Below are 19,674 nucleotides of genomic sequence, written 5' to 3'. Positions count from 1 at the left end.
TGTTCGGATCGGGATAATTTGCCGGATCAGAAATAGCGTGCTAATTTTAAAACTGGGGCTGGTGCAGTTGGCCCTCTAAGAGACCTTTGCTGTTCTTCAGTGAACAGTTCTGTTTGATGTACCTTGGTCTCTTATCTTCCCTTGTATCCCTCTTCCTTTTCTTTTATTTATGATTCCCTCTATCTCCTTCTGTTTCTCCAGGGCTCTGAAGGTGATGGGGTTGGAGCTTGCCCCCCTGAGGATCCCCTTCCACCGGCGTCTAGAGACCTTTGCTGTTCTTCAGTGGTGGTTCTGCTTCATGTTCCTTGGTATCTTATCAACCGTTATATCCCTCTATCTTCTCTTATTCACAAGGTAAGTATGCTTCAAGAACTTCTGAAAAGCAAGATCAAATTAACGATTTGGGATGATTCAACAAGGAAATTTGAAGGTCTGAGTGGGTTGGCTTAGGGGCATATCACTAAAGTTGTTAGCTCTTGTACAATGCCTGCTTTCCCCATGACTTCTCAACTATTGGCCACTTTTAAGTTTAATATTGTTACCTGGCTTTTGCAAGTATTCATTTAAAGAAATGAATCCTGCCAGGTATGTACACTAGTACCTCACCTGGGTTGAGTGCAGCACAGGGTGGATAAATCCCTTGCTGAAGGAAATCAATGTAAATTTTTTCCTATCCATCCCCCTTGCTCAGTTACTACTGGCTGGTACTCTTACTTGCGGGATGGATCTTCTACGACCGCCACACACCTTGCCGCGGGGGTCGAAGGTCGGATTGGATACGCCGCTGGAGACTCTGGGTTCACATGCGGAATTACTTCCCCATCAACCTGATCAAGACGGCAGAACTGGACCCAGAGAAAAACTACCTCATGGGGTTCCACCCACACGGCATTATGAGCATGGGGGCCTTCGTGAGCTTCGGAACAGAGGCCTGCGGTTTCTCCGAGAAGTTTCCGGCGATGAGACCTCTCCTTCTGACATTAGGTGGATGGTTCAATTTTCCGTTGGCAAGGGATTATATCATGAGTGCAGGTATGTCATGTACTTAATTTTCCTTCTGTATTTTAGCATGTACATGTATTTCCTCAGTTGTTGAATGCAAGGACATGAACAGAGGCGGCGGAGCATCAGTGGAGGGGCGCTTATTGTTTGGCAGACAAAAGGTGCCCCTCCACTTTCTCTGTCCGAGCCTGATGTTCCGCAGCCTGTGGACATGAATAGAATCCGGGCTAGACAGCGATTTCAAGAATTTTGCAACCATCACCTCATTAATTGTGAAGAAGGAATTTCCAGTTCGTTCTGATAGGCCCGAATAATTATAGTCTGTTATCTGCCGTGCTATTTGCAACTTTTGGTCTCAAATTCAAGATGAGATTCCACTCTTACCATAAGTATCAAATTCATTGTAAAATCCTACGTATTTAACAATATCGAAATCTGTCTCTAAAACAGGTTTCCTTTTTTGTGGGACACACTGTATACTGGTATATGAAAAGTCTATCACTTAATCGACAAGCAGTTGGTCTCCATCTCAGATAGTCTAATACCACATGGGATTGGTCGGCTATCAATTAGCATATCTTTTGTATTCTTTGTTTAGTTTCTTTCACTAATCTCATAAAATGAGAGTGGGTGCTGATCACATGTGAGTTTCTGTGCAAATCGTTTCTGACATGGCTCAATATTTGTTGTAAGTACTCCTCAGTGCATGAACAAATCACTAAGTATTTGGTATCAAATCAAAGAAGGGATTTTTTTCTTACTGTTGATGTTAAATTTATGATAAAAAAGATTCTATTTTTGTAATATCAACTCTCAAGGGAGGTTTCCTTTTTTATGGGATGCAATGTATAGGTTTCACTGTACCTTGAAATCCTTTCATTCATTTTCAGGAATGTGCGACTGTAGCCGTGAAAGTCTTGACTATCTTCTGAGTGACAGCGGCAAAGGTAATGCGGTCGTGTTGGTTGTGGGCGGAGCTATTGAATCATTAGAGGCCCACCCCCATGCTCATAGGCTCTACCTGAACAGGAGGCGGGGCTTTATCGTCAAGGCGATGGAACATGGGTATGTAGTTGATTTAGATTTTAAATGCAAAAAAGAGGTGTTGATGACAATCAACAATAAAGCTTTTTTGCAGAAACCTTCCTGTTTATTCCTGTGCCCCCCCCCTGGAAAAAAATGATAAGACACTAATTAATAAATTTATTCATTTATTTCATAATTTATTGATAATACTAATAAATAAATTAATATATTATTAAATGAATAAAAAAATTAATAAATGAAATGAATGTATTAAAGTAAATTAATCAATTTGTATAAATCAATGAGAGCAAATAAAAAAGTTAGAAAAAAGGAAATATATTAATCATGTTTGTGCATTGAGTAAAAAGCATTCAATGGTTAATTAGTACCCAGGCCCTGTCTTACAGAGCGTAATCTGATCAATCTCATTTATGGAAAGCTAGCAAGCCCAACATCTTAAATGCATAGGTTCAAAGTGTTTTCTGAATATTAATGAGTTTTTTTTCATGCATGCATTATTTTGTTTACAAATCAGTGAACTCTTCCTAACATTTCCTAAAGGGATATTGTGTACATTTCCTCTATTGCTCTGATATCCCATCTTGCATAAACATTTTTCTCAGTAAACTCCAGAGGGCAGCATCACCAAAGGGAATTTATTTCCCATTGACTGTTGTGAATCCTGTATAAGTAATACATAAAAGGTTAGAGAAATAGTCTGATGGAAGAAATGACCCCCAAAAAAATCTTCTTTAGGGGGGGCCAGAAGACACAAAGCGCAGGTACATGTACATGTATTATCAGTGAACGATTGTACATGAAATGAAAATGCAAATCCAGATTTTATAGGAATCTAAGAATAGAAATATTCAGAAAATCCAGTTTGCCCAATTGATGGTGGGGACAGCAGCCTCTGTGCAGCGCCAGATCCACGAGGCTCTATCCCTTAACTGTTGAACGCCAAACAGGGTATCAGCAACTCCCATCTTTTGGTCTGACATACAGAGCTGTAGATCTCGATATTGTTTGATTAGTTCAAGAAACTTTGTCGTCAGTGTAGGAAGTAATTTACACTGCTTTACAATCTCCATACGAGCTATAAAATCGTCTGTAAGTCGCCAATGTCAGAATTATGCCATATTTATGGCTTTCTCCTAAGCCACTCTTGCCCTCTCGGCTGTAATGAAAATAAAACATATAATTTGTTATTGCTTGTCCTCTTGAAAAAAAATATCCTGAGTATGTAGAAAATATAACATTTCAATTATTTTGTGTATTAAAGCAAATGAAGAAGTTGCCCGTACCAAATATCACGACGTCACCTATGTGGCCAATTTGAAGTTCCCACAGATAGAGTGATTACCGCTTGTACAAGTGATTTAGAAATTCGTCAAAATTTTTCCAACCTTTCACCCATCTGTTTGTCTTCTTTTTTTTTCCAATAAAAAGAAAATAATATCAAAACATTCTTTAAGTTCAATAGTGAGTTCCATGGATGCAACACAATAAATGCAAAGGATTTTCCTCTACATAAGCCAAGACTCATCTTTTAAAAACTCAATTTTATTTCAAGGACCACAGCTCTCGAATTTGGTTTCTGTAGATATCAAGCAGTCAGTTTCATTACATCAAGGCAATTTGTTTTAAATAGTTTTTCATAAAGTTTGTTTGTAGAAATTTCATGCAGGCATTATAGGCACACCCCCCCCCTTACATTGTAGTTGAGGCTGTTCTCACTACGTTCCTAAAAAGTAATGAGAACGGTCAAAGCGGTCTTGGAAGCGATCTTCCAAACCGGTTTGAAAAACCACCTCGCGATGTAGTTTTCAAGATCGCTTTGCCTTGTTAAACTGGTTTTAGCGTCAGTGAGGACACAACCTTTCTTCGGGAAGCGATCTTCGCACATTTTGAGCACACTACTCCACACGGCAGGTGTAGAATGCCTATGCTGCGGTTTCGAATTTCGCGCGAAATGTGTCACCCCACTGAGAGCATTTCCAAAGCAACAAGAGCGCTTTACATGAAGTGATTTAGAAAACCACTTTCGTGTGATCAAGTGGGAATGCTAGCAAAGCGATCTTCCAAAGTGGTTTCCTGAATCGGTTTCCAGTAAACTAGTTTTAGAAAGTGTAATGAGAACGGCCTCAAGTAGTGTTTATTTTTTCTATCATTGTTATTGAATTCTTTGTATAATTATTATGTTATAGGGTCAGCTAATCACAAGGCTTGTTCCTTTCTTGCTGTCCCTCTCATATTCATTTGAATGTTTATTTCTATTTGTTGTTGTTTTTCTATTTTGTGAATACAATACTTTGTATAGGTAGTGTGTTTGTATGGATTTTTATGAGCAAATAAATTGAAATTGAAAAACAACTTTTCACTTGAGTTGGATCCCTCTTTAATATCTTTTTTTGACAGTGCTCATTTAGTGCCAATTTACTCCTTTGGTGAGACGGACGTCTACGAGCAGATGGCGAACCCAGAGGGTTCTTTCCTCCGATGGCTGCAGGCCAAGCTTACGAAATGGATTGGGTTTGCCCCGCCCCTTTACCATGGAAGAGGAATCTTCAACTACAGTGTCGGTTTCATGCCCTTTAGAAAGCCCATTAATACAATCGGTAAGTGGTTACATATACCTTTAAAAGAGAATAAATTTTTGTCAGATAATTTTGAAAATCATGACTAGAATTGTATTTTACATCACATTAATTTGGTTTTTCAATTTATAACAAATTCAATTCAAATAACATTTATTTTCTTCCATTTCACAAATTTCTGAATATTTGTAAACTTAATCTCATACAAACAATAGTTATGTTTATAGAAGAAGGTGTAAGACTAAAAGACTTGTAGTGGGGTATGCCTGTGTTAGCTGTTGTTAACTGTTGATACTTTGTTGTAATGCAGAATAAAACAAAACAAACAAATTGTACTGGTCTGCTTTGAAAGTTTGACACTTTTACTCACTCTCTACTGTATCGTCAGATTTTGTTCTTGCCACTTTTCTATTTCTCCTTGTCCTCCCCTAGCACAGACCCTTGTTTTTTTTATTTCGCATAGTACATAATGCAGAGTCTGAAGTAGTGAGACTAGATTCACTATGTACTGTGCCTGGCTCTACAAACAGAGAGTTTGGTGTGTAGTCTTCACTCCAGACATGGTATAATTGGTTAAAGTGTCAAATATGAGTCTGTGCTTCCAGACTCCCCCCCCCCCCTGAGCCACTCCTTGTCTCCTGATCGAATTGGCCCAAATTCACAAAGGTAGTTTTGAAAACACACAGTTGAATCCATGATTTATGCAAATTTCCTCTATAAATTACGCTTAATCTAGCGCGTATCCGACACGGGTATAAAAATTCCATTGTTGATGCACGCTTTTGTCACAGTACGCCAAATTGACGCCTGTTACCATGGTTAGATACGCTTTTTTATTCATGAGTCCACTCTTTGGAAAATAGCATGGATAAACACGGCAACAGGGGCCCGTTGCATAAAACTTTTTACCTGAGAAAACTAAGGTTGTTTTTACCAGAGTTTTTGCCCTGTGTTAAAGTCAATGGCAGAAATCAGACTAACCTTAGTTTTCAGTTTTTACCAGAGTTTTCTCAGGTAAAAAGTTTTATGCAACAGGCCCCAGGTGTCAATTTGGTGCACTGCAACAAAAGTGCGGATCATCATTGGACATTTTTTTATATATGTGCTAAATTAAGCGTAATTTATACAGGAAATCTGCATAAACCATGGACTCAACCATGGGGTTTCAAAACCACCTTTGTGAATTTGGGCCATTGTGTCTCGAAGTCATTGGGAAATGTTAATTACATTGCACCTAAAATTTGATACATACTTCAAGATTTAGAATGAACAAACATGACCAACACAAACAACTTTATATTTCTATCCAGGCATTCCATTCAAAATTCATCCATTTTTTTGAAATAGGAGAATTAATCATTTAATCCTGTATTTGGTTATTTCATAAAATTGTATTTCTCTCTGTCAACTTACCTCCAGTTGGTGAACCGATCCCGGTCGAGAAAAACCCTACCCCGACATCGGAGGAGATTCAAGCGCTGCACGAAAAATACAAGGCCGCCCTCATCAAGCTATTTGATGACAACAAGTCCAAATATGGCGTGGAAGCAGACCGAAGGCTGTCAATTATCTAATACTTGTAATCGATATCTCATTTCGAATCGTTTTGATCGATATGATAGGTATTCTGAGCCATCGACAGTGGTGCCCAAAAGTTATTAAACCCCACCAGAAAATGAAAATATTTGAGTTCTGCCATGTTTTATATATTTAAGTGAAAAGTTAGGTTAGGAAATATTACATTAAGTAAAGTTTGTTTCTCTGGGGTCGCTGAACATTGTAGTGTATGTGTTGTCTACATTCAAAAAGCAATTTACTCGAGCCCATTTCATCTTGTTGGTGCAAGAACGCCCTTAGCAAAACATTTTCGCACACCACTTTGGTGCAGAAACACCCTTATGCAATCCACTAATATGCATGCTGCTAAAGACACACAAAAGTGTGGTGTTAAGGGCGTTATTGCACTGACACAACAAATTCCGAAGCCTGATTCATGCTCTAAACACCAACCAATTCTGTGTTAAACTGACACCTAACTCTGCCGTCGTCATGTGTTTACATAGATATATGGGCCAAGTAACATAAAAGATACATTCATACAATTAATTGTAACAATTGTTCTATGGAAAACCATCTACAAAACGTTATGATCAATTGTACATATAAAGTTAGTGTATCTCTTTGTGTTACACCCCCCCCTCCCATCCCTCCAATGGTAAAGCTAAATTTGGCATCTTCACAGCTACCTTAATATTAATAAACAATGAGACTGGTGTTCAGTAACTGTTCTAAATCCATATTTGGTGAAGGAACTTCATTTAGACTGTTACTAACACTTTTTGACATCTTCATAACATTAGAGGAAAATAGATTCAAGCAAGATAATTGAGAAATCCTGCACTCAAATTGTCCTTCCATAGTTTGATTTTTGTTTATCTAAGGTTGAATGTCTTTGATATCATCATGTGAAAATTTTATTATGATATTTTGATATTTAATTTGATGTGAAAAAATTAGGAATACATTAGATTTGAACCAGTTTATATTTTAACATTTATTCTTATAACAGGGTCTGGGCAATTTGGCCATACTAACACAGCTCTAAGGATTCCATCACTCTTGGGATTGACCTATTCTATTACATTCCATACTAAATGATTTACACACTTAAGCCGTCTTCATTGCCATGTGCCTTGTTAATAAAATGAAACAAAGCTCATGGAATTACAGAGAGAAAAAGTATTGTTTTGACTTCATTAATCTACAGGAAATGAATGTAAATTTTTAAAGAAATGTTAATTCTGACTACTCTTTTATGCAATTCATGTATTTTTCATGTGTATGATATTCAATATTTATCTATTGTGATGTTTTGATGACATTTGCAATCAAAAATAGATAAGAAATCTTGCAAAATGTATGTGTACTGTACCCTGCTGCCTCAATAAAGCCTTTGTAAATATAAATAAACAGGGTGTATACATAATTAAATTTATTTCATACTGATTGTAATTTTTAAAAGATATTTTTTTAAATCATCTAATATTGACAGTGCTTTATATAACCATTCAATTTAGTTTCTAATTCTAATAGTCACTGTCATGAAAAGCTCAGTACCACCGCAGAGTGGTAAAAGTTCCAACAACTCTTTTTTTTACATTTTGTAAGGCATAGAATGGGTGAAAAGCAGGCAGCATTTTCAATCTACATGGTATGATATAAAAAAGATAAATATTTGTTGCTATACTTATATTTCAAATTTCATATTTATGCCTGGAATTAAATATGATATTGCATTATATACCTTCTATGAATATTCATGAGTATTCTGAATAAATGATTGGTCATTTGATGCTCATGTGGTAAAAGATAAAATTCATTTCCTGGGCAAAACTGCAGGCTCAATGAAATATTGAACATGCATAGTTCTGCCCAGGAGAATAAAGCAAAAACTATTTGCATCTCTCTCTCCATGTCTCTGACATACTGAAGAGTGAGTTGTCACTACCGGGCAACCCACATGAAGTAACAGCACAGTATACTAATCAGGTCCCCGTCTTACAAAGAGTTACGATTGATCCAATCAATTATAACTATGGAAATCCATCAGTGTCATATTTTTTTCTACGGGAAATTTGCTTAATGCCCTGTGTAAACAAAGGAGAACACACCAAATCGTCAAGAAATCATGGAATTTATGGATATACATTCATATCTAGAATTTATTTTGAACAAACATGCATTTTGTATGTTGACTTTACTGGCTTTCCATAATTGCGATTGAGTGGATCAAACGCAACTCTTTGTAAGACGGGCCAGAAGGAAACACTAGTAGATCCAATCACTCTCAACTGATGGAAATCCATCCGTACCATAATTTTTTTTCTACCGGAAATTTGCACAATCTCCTTAGTAAGCAAAGAGAATCACACTGAATCTTCAAGTGTATGATGAATGCATGTATATATATATCTAGAAAATATTTTGAATGAATTTGCATTTTAGATGTTGATGTTGCTGGCCGCCCAAAGTAACTCTTTGTAAGACAGGGCCCAGTTCAAACGAGGAGAGATAATTTTCCCTAGAATTTCTCAAAGCCTTGTATATTTGCATAATGTTCTGAACATATTTTGTTTTGACTTTGGGGATTATAATGTTTGTTGGAATCTCTATGATATTTTCTTGGTTTGCTGAGATAATTTAGAGTAACTTTAATATTGTTTTGGGGTTTTATATGATTTTCTTTCAATTGTACTCACAATGTTCATGAGTTGTTATTGTTATTTATGTATAGATGATACTTATAACACTCTGCTTTTGTTTTCTGTTTAAGGAGAAAACAGAATTTTGTTGACAGATGAACTAAATATGTAATATGTGGAGTTAATAGCTACACTGAGAATGGAGTATACTTCATTAAAGGGAACCAAAACCCAAGAAGAGATGCAAGCAAAGAGTAAAATGAGAGAAACAATTTAAAACAAGTATCATCAAAATCGGTTATGACATAAGCAAGTTATGGGAGTTTGAAAACTATTGTTGTACTTTCTATGGGGATCCTCAAATTGGCAAACGTGCTTCAAAATGGCTGATTTTGTGGACAACTCTCCATTTGGCTGTACACAAATTTTCAGATTTTCCTCATTATCTTTCAAATTGCATCTTGCCTCCTGAGCCCGACATATGTCATGGGAAAACATAATTCACACCACATATGTCAAGGTCAGGAGGAGATAATATGAAATATTAAAAATAAAGGGGAAAATCTGAAAATTTGTGTACAAAACAAATGGAGAGTTTTCACAAAATCAGCAATTTTGAAGCATGTTTGCCAATTTGAGGATCCCTATAGAAAGTACAACAAGACCTTTTAAATGTCTAAAGCTTGCTTATTTCATAACCGATTTCGATGAAACTTTTTTTTTATTTGTTCCTCTCATTTTACTCTTTGCAATAAGATTGCTTCTCTTCTTGGGTTTTGGTTTCCTTTAAGATTATTGTTACAATTGATATGCAATATTGAAGAAAAACACTCGCTTGTAAACTTGCCTTCAGTAATTTCCTAATGGACATTTAAAGACAACTACGGTATCACTATTAGTATTTCAACCTGGGTAGTGTTTCACAAGGCTCTTTGTAAACAACTTTACAAACATTGAATTGGAAATTTTGTAAAACTTTGTATAATATCAGGAAAAAGCGGATGCCCTGGCTCTACATGTGTAGCACTTTACATTCCAGATGGTACAGCTTTTCATATTTTCTGTACAGCTTTATAACACGATCTAATAGGTCTAATCAAACAGTGCCTTTAATCTTGCTCTATATGATTTATTTGTTCACTGAAATGGATACCAAGACAGTATTTGAATACTTCAACCTGTATGGACTTGTTGCATAAAACTGTACAATTAATGGTAAGCATGCTATCAATAACAACTGCCATGGTAACAGGGCTCGACGGACAATCCAAGTGTACGTTTTCATGGTAGTTTCAATTGATCAGATTTACCATCAATAGTGAAGTCTTATGCGACTAGCCCAATGGACTCATCAATGGTAATTTATGCATTAATTGTAAACTTGTGTATTTACAATCAAACTTGCCAATGTTGAATCTGCAGGAATTGTTGAAATATCTTTGATTCAGGCAGAATCTTTTAACAGTAAGACAAAGAGATGGGATGTGTGAATACTTTCTACTTTGAATTCGAAAATCAATTATTCTACTTAAGAACAAATGATCATTGATTCTCCATTGTGGAGGCATTGTGGGCCAGTTCAAATGGGTGTGAGGGGAAACCGGGTGTGAGCAAGAAACCTGGGGAGCGTTTCATCAATATTTTCATCCGACAAGTTGTCAGATCTGACATCTTTCCTTGATTCTGATTGGCCAAGAGGCACTGTTCCTATGGTAACTGTCGGATAAAATGGGACTTGTCGGATAAAACGTCCGACAAGTCCTTTCATGAAACGCCCCCCAGGTGGGTGTTTCATAAAGCTGTTCGTAAGTCAAGAGCACCTCTAAGAATGACTGGTGATCCTTCCTTGTGCGCTAAATAATCACCAATGAACATTAAATGGTGAATATCATTTACCACAAGAAAGGATCACCAGTCGTACTTAAGTTAAAGTCACTCTGATCTTAATTAACTTACGAACAGCTTTATGAAATGGCCCCCTGCAATCATTTCCACATCTATTTAGGGTACCTAAATCAATCACATATTATCTTGCTATTGATTGCAAAGTAGCTTTTCATTACTGATCTGCTGTTGCATTAGGGAGTGTAAACTGATTTGCTACAGATGAATTTGATTTGTCTATGGAATTTTGCAACTGATTGCAAATATTTCCTTGGGACACCTAAGTCTCCACATTTTTCACCTTTGGGATATGGCAGGTTTGGAAGAAATATTATTTGTATGGCAGCTATTTTTTTTTCTGCTGCTATTCCTGATTGGAGCGCAACATTACAGAGGGATCTTTCTCATTTTACAAGGGTTTTTTTTTCTTCTCAAAATGAAGGGTGGATTGCTGTAGTGCATGTCCATCTGTTGTTTGGTTGTTGTTGTTTTTAGTTTGATTGTTTGGGGGTTGTTTTTTGTTTATTTTTGGGGGTGTGGGTGCATAAATTCTAATCTTGATCTGAGATCAACAAGGCTTTAATATACAAATGCTATTGGACAGTTGGACATGATGGCTTAGTGGTAGGGTACCCTTATAAATGGGAGGTCGTGTGTTCAATTACCCTTAAATTTTTAGAAATACAATATTGCTATCTATATTTTCTATCATGTATCATAGAGAATTTTATTGAAATCTAACGCATTTGTACTATAATTTGACCTGAAATACTAACACAGATGTTTCTTTTGTGCAAAGATAAATGAATGAATAATTGTGGTGTATGTTGTATTGTGTGACAGGGGTTTGTATGTGATTAACAATTGAAAAGGGTGAATACATATATAAGAATAAAGTCTTTATGGAGTTTTCTGAGAAATGCATTCATGTGTATTTTATGCTGTTTAAATTTGAGTTATATCCACAGTATTTTATAAAATAATAATGATAATAATAATAATAATAATATATGCTTGTATATCACTCGACACTTGTTATTTAGAAGTCTCTAAGCGCTCAACAGCAAGGCAGCAGAATTACCCTGCCTTTAGCAAAGTGGTTATGTGCACTGCATCTCAAGGAAGGGGATTGAGGTGCAAATTTTAAATTGTAATGAGATAACAGATTAATAAGACTTCCTATACATCCATTTTCTTACTTAAATCATAAAGCCACAGAAGGTCCATGCCTACTATGAAGAGAGAAAGAGGAAGACTCGAAGGCAGTGGCCTACCTAGGATTTTCCACAGGGGGGGGCAAAATCGCCCGCCAAAAAATTTGACAAGTCAAAGGAAAGAAAAAAAAGGTCTTCAATTTCGTCAGGGGGGCAATAAAGGTCTTCAAGCTCGTCAGGGGGGAGGGGGCAAAAAAGGTATTTCAAGCTCGTCGGGGGGGGACAGGGATATGACTTTTGTATGGGTTGTGGCTCGTCAGGGGGGCAGACTCCCCCCGTAGGTACGCTAGTGCTCGAAGGTAGGAGTAAAAAGAGAGAGAGAGATAGAGATAACGAAAGAGAGAGGAGATGAGGGGAAAGGCTGTACAAACGAGAAAAAGAGAAGGCTAAATAAATTTACGGGGATGAAGAGAGAGAGCGTGGTGGAGAATGGAAGAGGCAAAATTAGTAGAAAAGGGGGGAAATTACGTAATTCAAATGAAAAAAGGGAGCGAAAATTATTGAAAGTGATTATACTTGATGAGCATGATAGGTCTTTGTGTGAGTAATTACACAGACTTACTCTTCCAATAATCGGAAGCCAAATGACGCCTTTTCATAACTGACTGCTTTTACAATGGCTTGTTACGTAATCCTAACTTGATCCCTTGCTTCACTTTATATTCCTATTTAACACATTCTTTCCTTCTTGCTGTGGTTAATGTACTCTTTGATTTGTGAGTAGAGTTAGTGAAGACCGTATGAAGTCATGATAATGTGAATAATGACCGAAAACAATAAGACGTGGATATAGGCCTAATAATAAAGTTACAGATTTTCGTGATTGTTAGATGAGGAGAGCAAGGCCGCCCTAAAAAAAAAGAAAAAAATGAGGAAGAAGCCCATTTGACCGCCCACCGGTCCCCAACTAGTTCCGCAGTTTTGACGAGGACGTCGGCTGCTAATGTGGGTGACTGTTGGCCCACATGCAGACGGTGAAGTTCGAGTTTATTTATTCAAAGCCCCGGGGGGCCACTTCCATTCACGAGTGGATACCATGCGCGACCACGGGGTCTCGAAAAGCACCCTAAACACGTAATTTCCATATTCTGAAAATGCACCCCTTAACAAGTATTGGCGTGTGAAACCCTACCCTTAACAAGTATTGGAAACAAATTGATACTCTTGGCAAATATTCCCTGAAATGAACCCCTAAACAAGTACAGGAATGTTTTATTGTTACGGGTCCTTCGGTCGTCGGCTTTACCTTATTTGGTTTAGTACGACCCAACCTTCTACACCTCGCGTAACACGTAGTGTTGGGGCAAAAAGGACATCCTTTATTAAACACTTTAATTTTGTTTTATTATCCCCGCAAATTCCACCCTAAACACGTAATTTTCCTAGCGAAATAGATACCCTTTTTTCATTATTTTTGTGTTTTTGACACCCTTATCACGTTACGTACGTAACGTGCCCTATCGTGAAAAGGACATCCTTTTTACGTGTTTTTTGGTCGCGCATGGTATCCACTCGTCAATGTAAGTGCCCCCCCCCCCCGGATTCAAAGCCAAAAAACATCACATCATAATCGAAGTAGATATACATACAACGTAAATGAGTACATAAACATACATCAATTAGATTATAGCATAGACGAATTTGTTTTTAATGAACGGAAACTGAGAGATTGATAGATGCGTGTGATAATCACGAGAGTTAAACCACCAAAGTCTATTTTTCAGTTAGTTCCATTCCAATAAAATTCGAAAAGGCTAGCAAATATATCGATATCATATCAATACCCTAATCATGGCTGTTTATTTTTTTTTTAATCCCTGATTGGCACGAATTTTTACAATGAAAACACGTTCATTACGTAATCTCAATTGGAGTACACGCGTCACGCAATTTGTTTTCTTCTTATTATGGTTTTGATGTATTTTGTGCGAGGATGAAGACATACAAGATCATGACGTCCCCATCATGCCAGTAAAATTGTTAATATATGGATAGAAAATATCCGTGATGAGAAGATATCCATTATTCACTGATCCTGATAATGAGAGTTGTAACTACTTTTTTAAAAACATATTTTAATCATGTTAGCGATATTTGTTTATAAAATTATTAGTGATAGATCTGCCATCTATACGCACTGTCGACAACGGGATAAGTACTCCTTATAACCCCCACCCACCCCCTTGCCCCTCCCTGACATTTTATGGACATCATGTACACTGTAAAAACTGTGGTGTTAAAACTGATACCAATTATTGGTGTTAATAGAGGACCACACCCTGAGGTGTTAAAATAACACCCTAGAGATTGAACATAACACCAAAGAGTGTAAATGTAACAACCATAGGTGTTGTAATAACACCTATAGGTGTAAAACTAACACCACCAATTTAACACCGGTGTAAACTAACTGGTGTGGTCCTCTATGTACACCGGTTAAAACCTGCACAGTTTTTGCTGTGTACGCTCCTTCCTCTTCTTTATATTTTGTTTTATATGTGTAAATATTTTTTCTAGCTCTGTTTGTCTTTATTTTATGCAGATTTTTTTTTCCAAATATCTTTGATGCTTATAGCTTGCATTTTAGACCACCTCCTTCTTTGTATCTGTTATTTTCAATTATTTTGTTGGTGAGCTATTCTTATTGATATTTCACATGAATGAATGTATTGCTCTGTTTTCAGTCGAACGGAATAAATGAACTTGTTTGTTCGCTTGTTTTATTTCCGAAATCATAAAAACACAATATGATATACACAATAACTTACAAAACAACAATTATGATAAGGTTGGATAGCCCATTTCAGAGCTGTTTAGCATAACAGCTTTGTTCTTCCACAGAGTCCATGGAAGAACAGAAGAACATGTACATAAATAATGGTAAATATAGAAATAAATAAACAAATAGGCCTATAAAATAAATAAATAAATAAATGAATGAATGAACGAATGAATAACTAAATAAATGGATAAATAAATAAATAAATAATCAATGGTAAAAAACACAAATAAACATTATTGGAGTAAAACAATTGAGACCAGACCCGGGGACCCGTAATGAAACGTTATAGATTGCCCGGGAGATTATTATTATCAATATGGAACCATCGATCAGAGTGGCAGTCTGGCACTACCAAACACATGAATATATCCGGGGAATATATCTGCGTTTGATAAGCACCTTTAATTCGTTGGATTACATAACAAATGCGATAGACGGAAAAGAAGAACAAACATGTTTGCTACTAAGTTATAGGCCTATCTATATGCATTATAATAGTTCAAGCCGAAGTTGAAAATGTGCGAGTCGTATGGATGCAAAGGACGCCATCCCTCGGCACGATCTTATCAGGGCTTTGGCTTAAAACTTTTTAGTCTATTCCTGTACACCTTTTTTAAATTCAAGTGATGCTTTTATTGTAATTATTCTTCTGCTTTATAGAATCATGATCATATAAAACACCTAAATATAATTTAATAATAATCATTATCATATTAGATAAAAATATAGCCCATTTGTATTTCAATAATCGAATTCAGCATGTTTGTAATCTCTATGAGCTTGAAATTACAGACTACGTTTCTTTCAGCCCTTGCTTGACGTATGAATGGACGTCGAGGGGTAACAAAACTCCGGTGTGGTATCGGTATGCGGAAGTAAGGAACATTGGGGACTTTGGAGTGCTCGATTTGGTGTTGTCAACGCTAACCAATACGTTTCCTTGAGTAATACACGACCATAGGCCTACCCAGGGTCGAGTTTAATACCTGTTTTTCATCAACGCAACAAACATCCAATAAACCATCATCGAGCATATTACTGAATGTTTCAGGCAGATGTTTAGTGGTGGTTTGAGTGGTTTTGACGAGTCGTTTTAGACCGGCAAGTGGCACCGCAACCGAACATGCCGAGAATAGCGTGTTGACGCCTCACCGAGTCGCCCGACCCAACGGGGTAGAAAAACCACAAATGACCCTTCCACACGAGTGACTGCGCCACAAAGTTTACACGATGTACTGAAACTGCTCAATCAACTTTCAAGATTAAATAATCTTCTCAGCTCTGGTCCTTGACGCTTACTGTAATATATTACAGTACTTTCAAGCGAGTTGTGTGCCAAATCTGGATTAATTTGGAATACGCTCTGTCTCCTTTCTTGAGGAATATTTGCTAAACTTGAGAAAGGAATTCTCATACTCTGCATTCTTCAATAATATTTTTTCTTCTACAGTGCTAGTGTCAGTGGACAGGTGGGTGCCCCTCTAATAAAGGGGTACCCCTAGCTGAACCCAAGGATTTGAATCAACTTCTGCCTGTAGATTTAAACATCTTGACTTCAGTTGCACTTGCAACTTTTTAGAAGAATCAAGGAACTGCTCCTCCTCGAGCTCGAGGAGTTCAACTTGCCAACATGGATGGAATTAAAAGGAAGGGAAAGATTCTGATGGGAAGCTCTGATCTGAGTTTAGTCATTTATGAACAAAAAATCTTGCATGAAACACAGTCCAAAGTCCTGCCATGTCAAAATAAAGGTAAGAACCATTTCCAAGATTTTTGTTAGCTCTGTAGAGTTTGTTTATCCCATGGATGGTTACACATACTAATACTGTATTTTTATTTTTTATAAAAAGTATGTATTCATGTACATGCCTTTCCTGTCCTCAATTAATATGCAACTTAATCTTTGTCAGCTGTATACTGGAAGGATGGATTACAACAGCATAGGAAATACTTACACATGAGGGCAACGGATGATTTCACACTGTAAAAACTGCGGTGTTAAAACTGACACCAATTGGTGTTAATATAGGACCACACCCTGAGGTGTTAAAATGACACCCTAGGCTAGAGATTAAACATAACACCAAAGAGTGTAAATGTATCAACAAAAGGTGTTGTAATAACACCTATAGGTGTAAAACTAACACCAACAATTTAACACCGGTGTAAAATAACTGGTGTGGTCCTCTATGTACATTTTCAGTTATTAAACACCACAGTTTTTGCTGTGCATCCTCATGATTACCCCAATAGAACCTAAAATCCCCTGGCCCCGCGAGTAGCCCCGCCCTGAAGTTCTATCACAAACAATATTCAAGATGATAGAAAATCAATATTCTAATTATGGCTGAATAATGATTTACATTTATTGTGCAATTGCTTATTGACCCTAAAAAGTAGCCTTTGAATAGTTAAAATAAGAGAAACGGCCCCCAAAGTTCCACAAAATTTTGCCAAAATGTGGAGAAAACAGATAGCACATTAAAGAAGCATTCCACTCTGTAGAAGTATGTTTTAATAAAAACAGAAAATTAGAAAATATATTGGTGAAGGTTTGATTAAGTCTATCAAAGAATGATAGAGAAATTGAAAGTTATGACATACATGAGCAGCTTCACCACATCATTTTCTATCTCATTTTTTTAATGGAATGTGATGAATACAAAATAGTGATGAAGGTTTGATTAAATCTATCAAAGAGTAAGGATTATATTTTTAAAGTATTTCAAATCTGTGAGCAGCTTCCCCCATCTCCATCGATTTTTATTTCATATAGAAGGGGGTATAACATGATGTGTCTGATGATAAATATAAGTGTTTCATCAGCACAGTGCCTTTATCACAAGACAAGTGTTGAGGAGTTGCTCTTTTCTGACCTCACTAAACTTTTTTTTAAAGAATTCAAATACAGAACTGTTATTGTTGATGGATTTTCTTCCAACTTTAACTGATAATTTTCTGCTTTTATTAAAAACCACCTCATTATTGGGGTGAACTTACCCTTGATAAGGAGCTTAAGTACAGTGGATTTGTGTCATCAACATAAACCCCCATTCTTCCAAGGTATACAATTGTCAAGTTAAAGGAGGTGGTGACGTCAAATTAAGATAATTGAAGTTGGAATGGGGCCTTGTGAAACTTAGACCCCTGTTTAAAAAAGAAAGAAAAACTGAAGCCGAAAAAGGGAAAGAGGAATTAGAATTTAGAGGAGAAGAAAAGGTGAAAGAGAATGAGAAGAAGAGAGAAATAAAAAGAGGAGAGGAAAGGAAAAGAAGGGGAACTTCTAGAGGAAGATGTACATGTAGAGAAAACAAAGGAGATCGGATAAAGACTGATGAAAAGAGTGAAGAGAAGGAAAAGGTAGAAACAGAAGAAAAGAATTGAAAGAGAGCACTTGAGAAGAAAAAGAAGAAAAGAAAGGGAAAGGATGAGGAGAATGTCTAGAAGTAGAAGATTATAGAAGAGAAAGCACAACAAATACGATAAAGACTGACTGATGAAATTCTAAGAGAAGGTTAAAGTTTCTTTTTAAAAAATGAAGGAATTACACAAGTGGAGGGGGGGGGGTATGAGAGAGACCAACTAAGAAGATGAATGAGAAAATGAAGGAAGAAACTATTCTGAAAGACATACTTTAATAAACAACTTGGATGTTCATGTAGACTGAAAATTCTTTTTGTTATAACAGAATACTGTAAAGAACAACAAAGAGAGGAAGATTATCAAAAGACATGCACAGATGTTCATGTAAACTGAAAATGAATTTTTTTTTATTTAAAAAAGCTAATATACATTGTATGACCCCCCATCTAGGTCGAGATTATTATAAACATGACTTTTAAATTCTTCCTAGTTCTAATTCACAGTCAAGTACATGTACATGTAGTCCAAAGCCTAGTCCACTTTACAATTTTCTTTGGAATATATACAATGTATTAAAAGTTTGTACATTTGTAAGGACCATGTTTACATTCTTTTACAAACAGAGAATGAAGTATATGTACATGAATAACATGATGTATTATGTTTATGATAAATATTTTTATTATATCAGTATGAATAATACAAACGAAACTGGCATTTATGGTTACCGAGTCTACTTCTTAAAGGGATACTCTGGGCTGAAGATATTTATATCTTAATAAAAAGAGTAAAATTCACAGAGCAAAATGCTGAAAATTTTCATCAAAATCGGATAACAAATAACAAAGTTATTGAATATTAAAGATTTGCATTATTCCGTTGCAACAGTTCTAGGCATTTTGCTCTGTGAATTTTACTCTATTTACTTAAGTATCTTCAGCCTGGAGCATCTCTTTAAGATGAAAGGGAAATGTGAATCAAAGTATAGATTAAAGATAAATTCCAGTATTGGTAATGATCTCAAAATGAATTTTTACAGAATCTAATATAATTACCACCCAAGTGTCTGTTTGTATGAATAAAAAATATGTGCCAAAGGATTCTGGAAGAAATTGTGTAATTGCTGCGAAATAAGCAAAATGAGCGCGATTCGGTCACTTCCGTCGGGTCTTTATTCCAGCAATAATAATACACTGTCCCACGTGTGCCTATCTTTGGTGATCATCAGCGTGAAGTCCGGGAACATTTTTCAGCGTAGATTTCAAGATTTCACAAAGTTCAGTTTAAACGGTACCAGATCTAGATCCTCGATGATATACTGACAATTAAGCCTGGTTTTACAGACTTTCTCATGAAATCAGTGTTTACTGCAACTACTAGAATTTCTCTTTAAATGTTATATACATGTAGTTTTTTAATCAACACTTCGGGATATGATATGGTTTATATTAACGATCACGGTCTACATGTATGAAACGATACAGAAGGCCTACAGTGTAGTGTGCAATCTTTCTCAAACAGGGGCTGTCATCCAAATTAATTTGCCTATTCTGAGAATTTAAAGTGATTGGTTAACATTGGTTTGACTTTTAAAAAATCTGAGC

General features: G+C 36.3%; 2 protein-coding genes across 3 annotated transcripts in view; both read left to right on the top strand.

The window, feature by feature from the left end:
- Nucleotides 1–205: 205 nt before the first annotated feature.
- LOC121429491 (2-acylglycerol O-acyltransferase 2-A-like) lies at nt 206–7,948 on the top strand. Its single transcript, XM_041626537.1, has 5 exons — nt 206–354; nt 692–1,032; nt 1,893–2,067; nt 4,447–4,646; nt 6,045–7,948. Exons 1-5 carry the CDS (start codon nt 215–217, stop codon nt 6,197–6,199), a joined length of 1,011 nt encoding a protein of 336 aa, XP_041482471.1. The 5' UTR covers nt 206–214; the 3' UTR covers nt 6,200–7,948.
- Nucleotides 7,949–15,574: 7,626 nt separating this feature from the next.
- The window catches only part of LOC121429513, a 40,838-nt gene continuing 36,738 nt past the window's right edge, over nt 15,575–19,674 (top strand). For both annotated transcript variants that reach the window (XM_041626575.1, XM_041626576.1), the window contains exon 1: nt 15,575–16,458. In XM_041626575.1, coding sequence (XP_041482509.1) covers nt 16,338–16,458 — 121 coding nt within the window. In that variant the 5' untranslated portion in view covers nt 15,575–16,337. The remainder of the gene's footprint in view (nt 16,459–19,674) is intronic.

This window comes from Lytechinus variegatus, chromosome 16, assembly GCF_018143015.1.
Source record: "Lytechinus variegatus isolate NC3 chromosome 16, Lvar_3.0, whole genome shotgun sequence".
NCBI classification, from domain to species: Eukaryota; Metazoa; Echinodermata; class Echinoidea; order Temnopleuroida; family Toxopneustidae; genus Lytechinus; species Lytechinus variegatus.
Note: the sequence above shows the minus strand (reverse complement) of the source record. Positions and strands in the feature narration are given on the sequence as shown.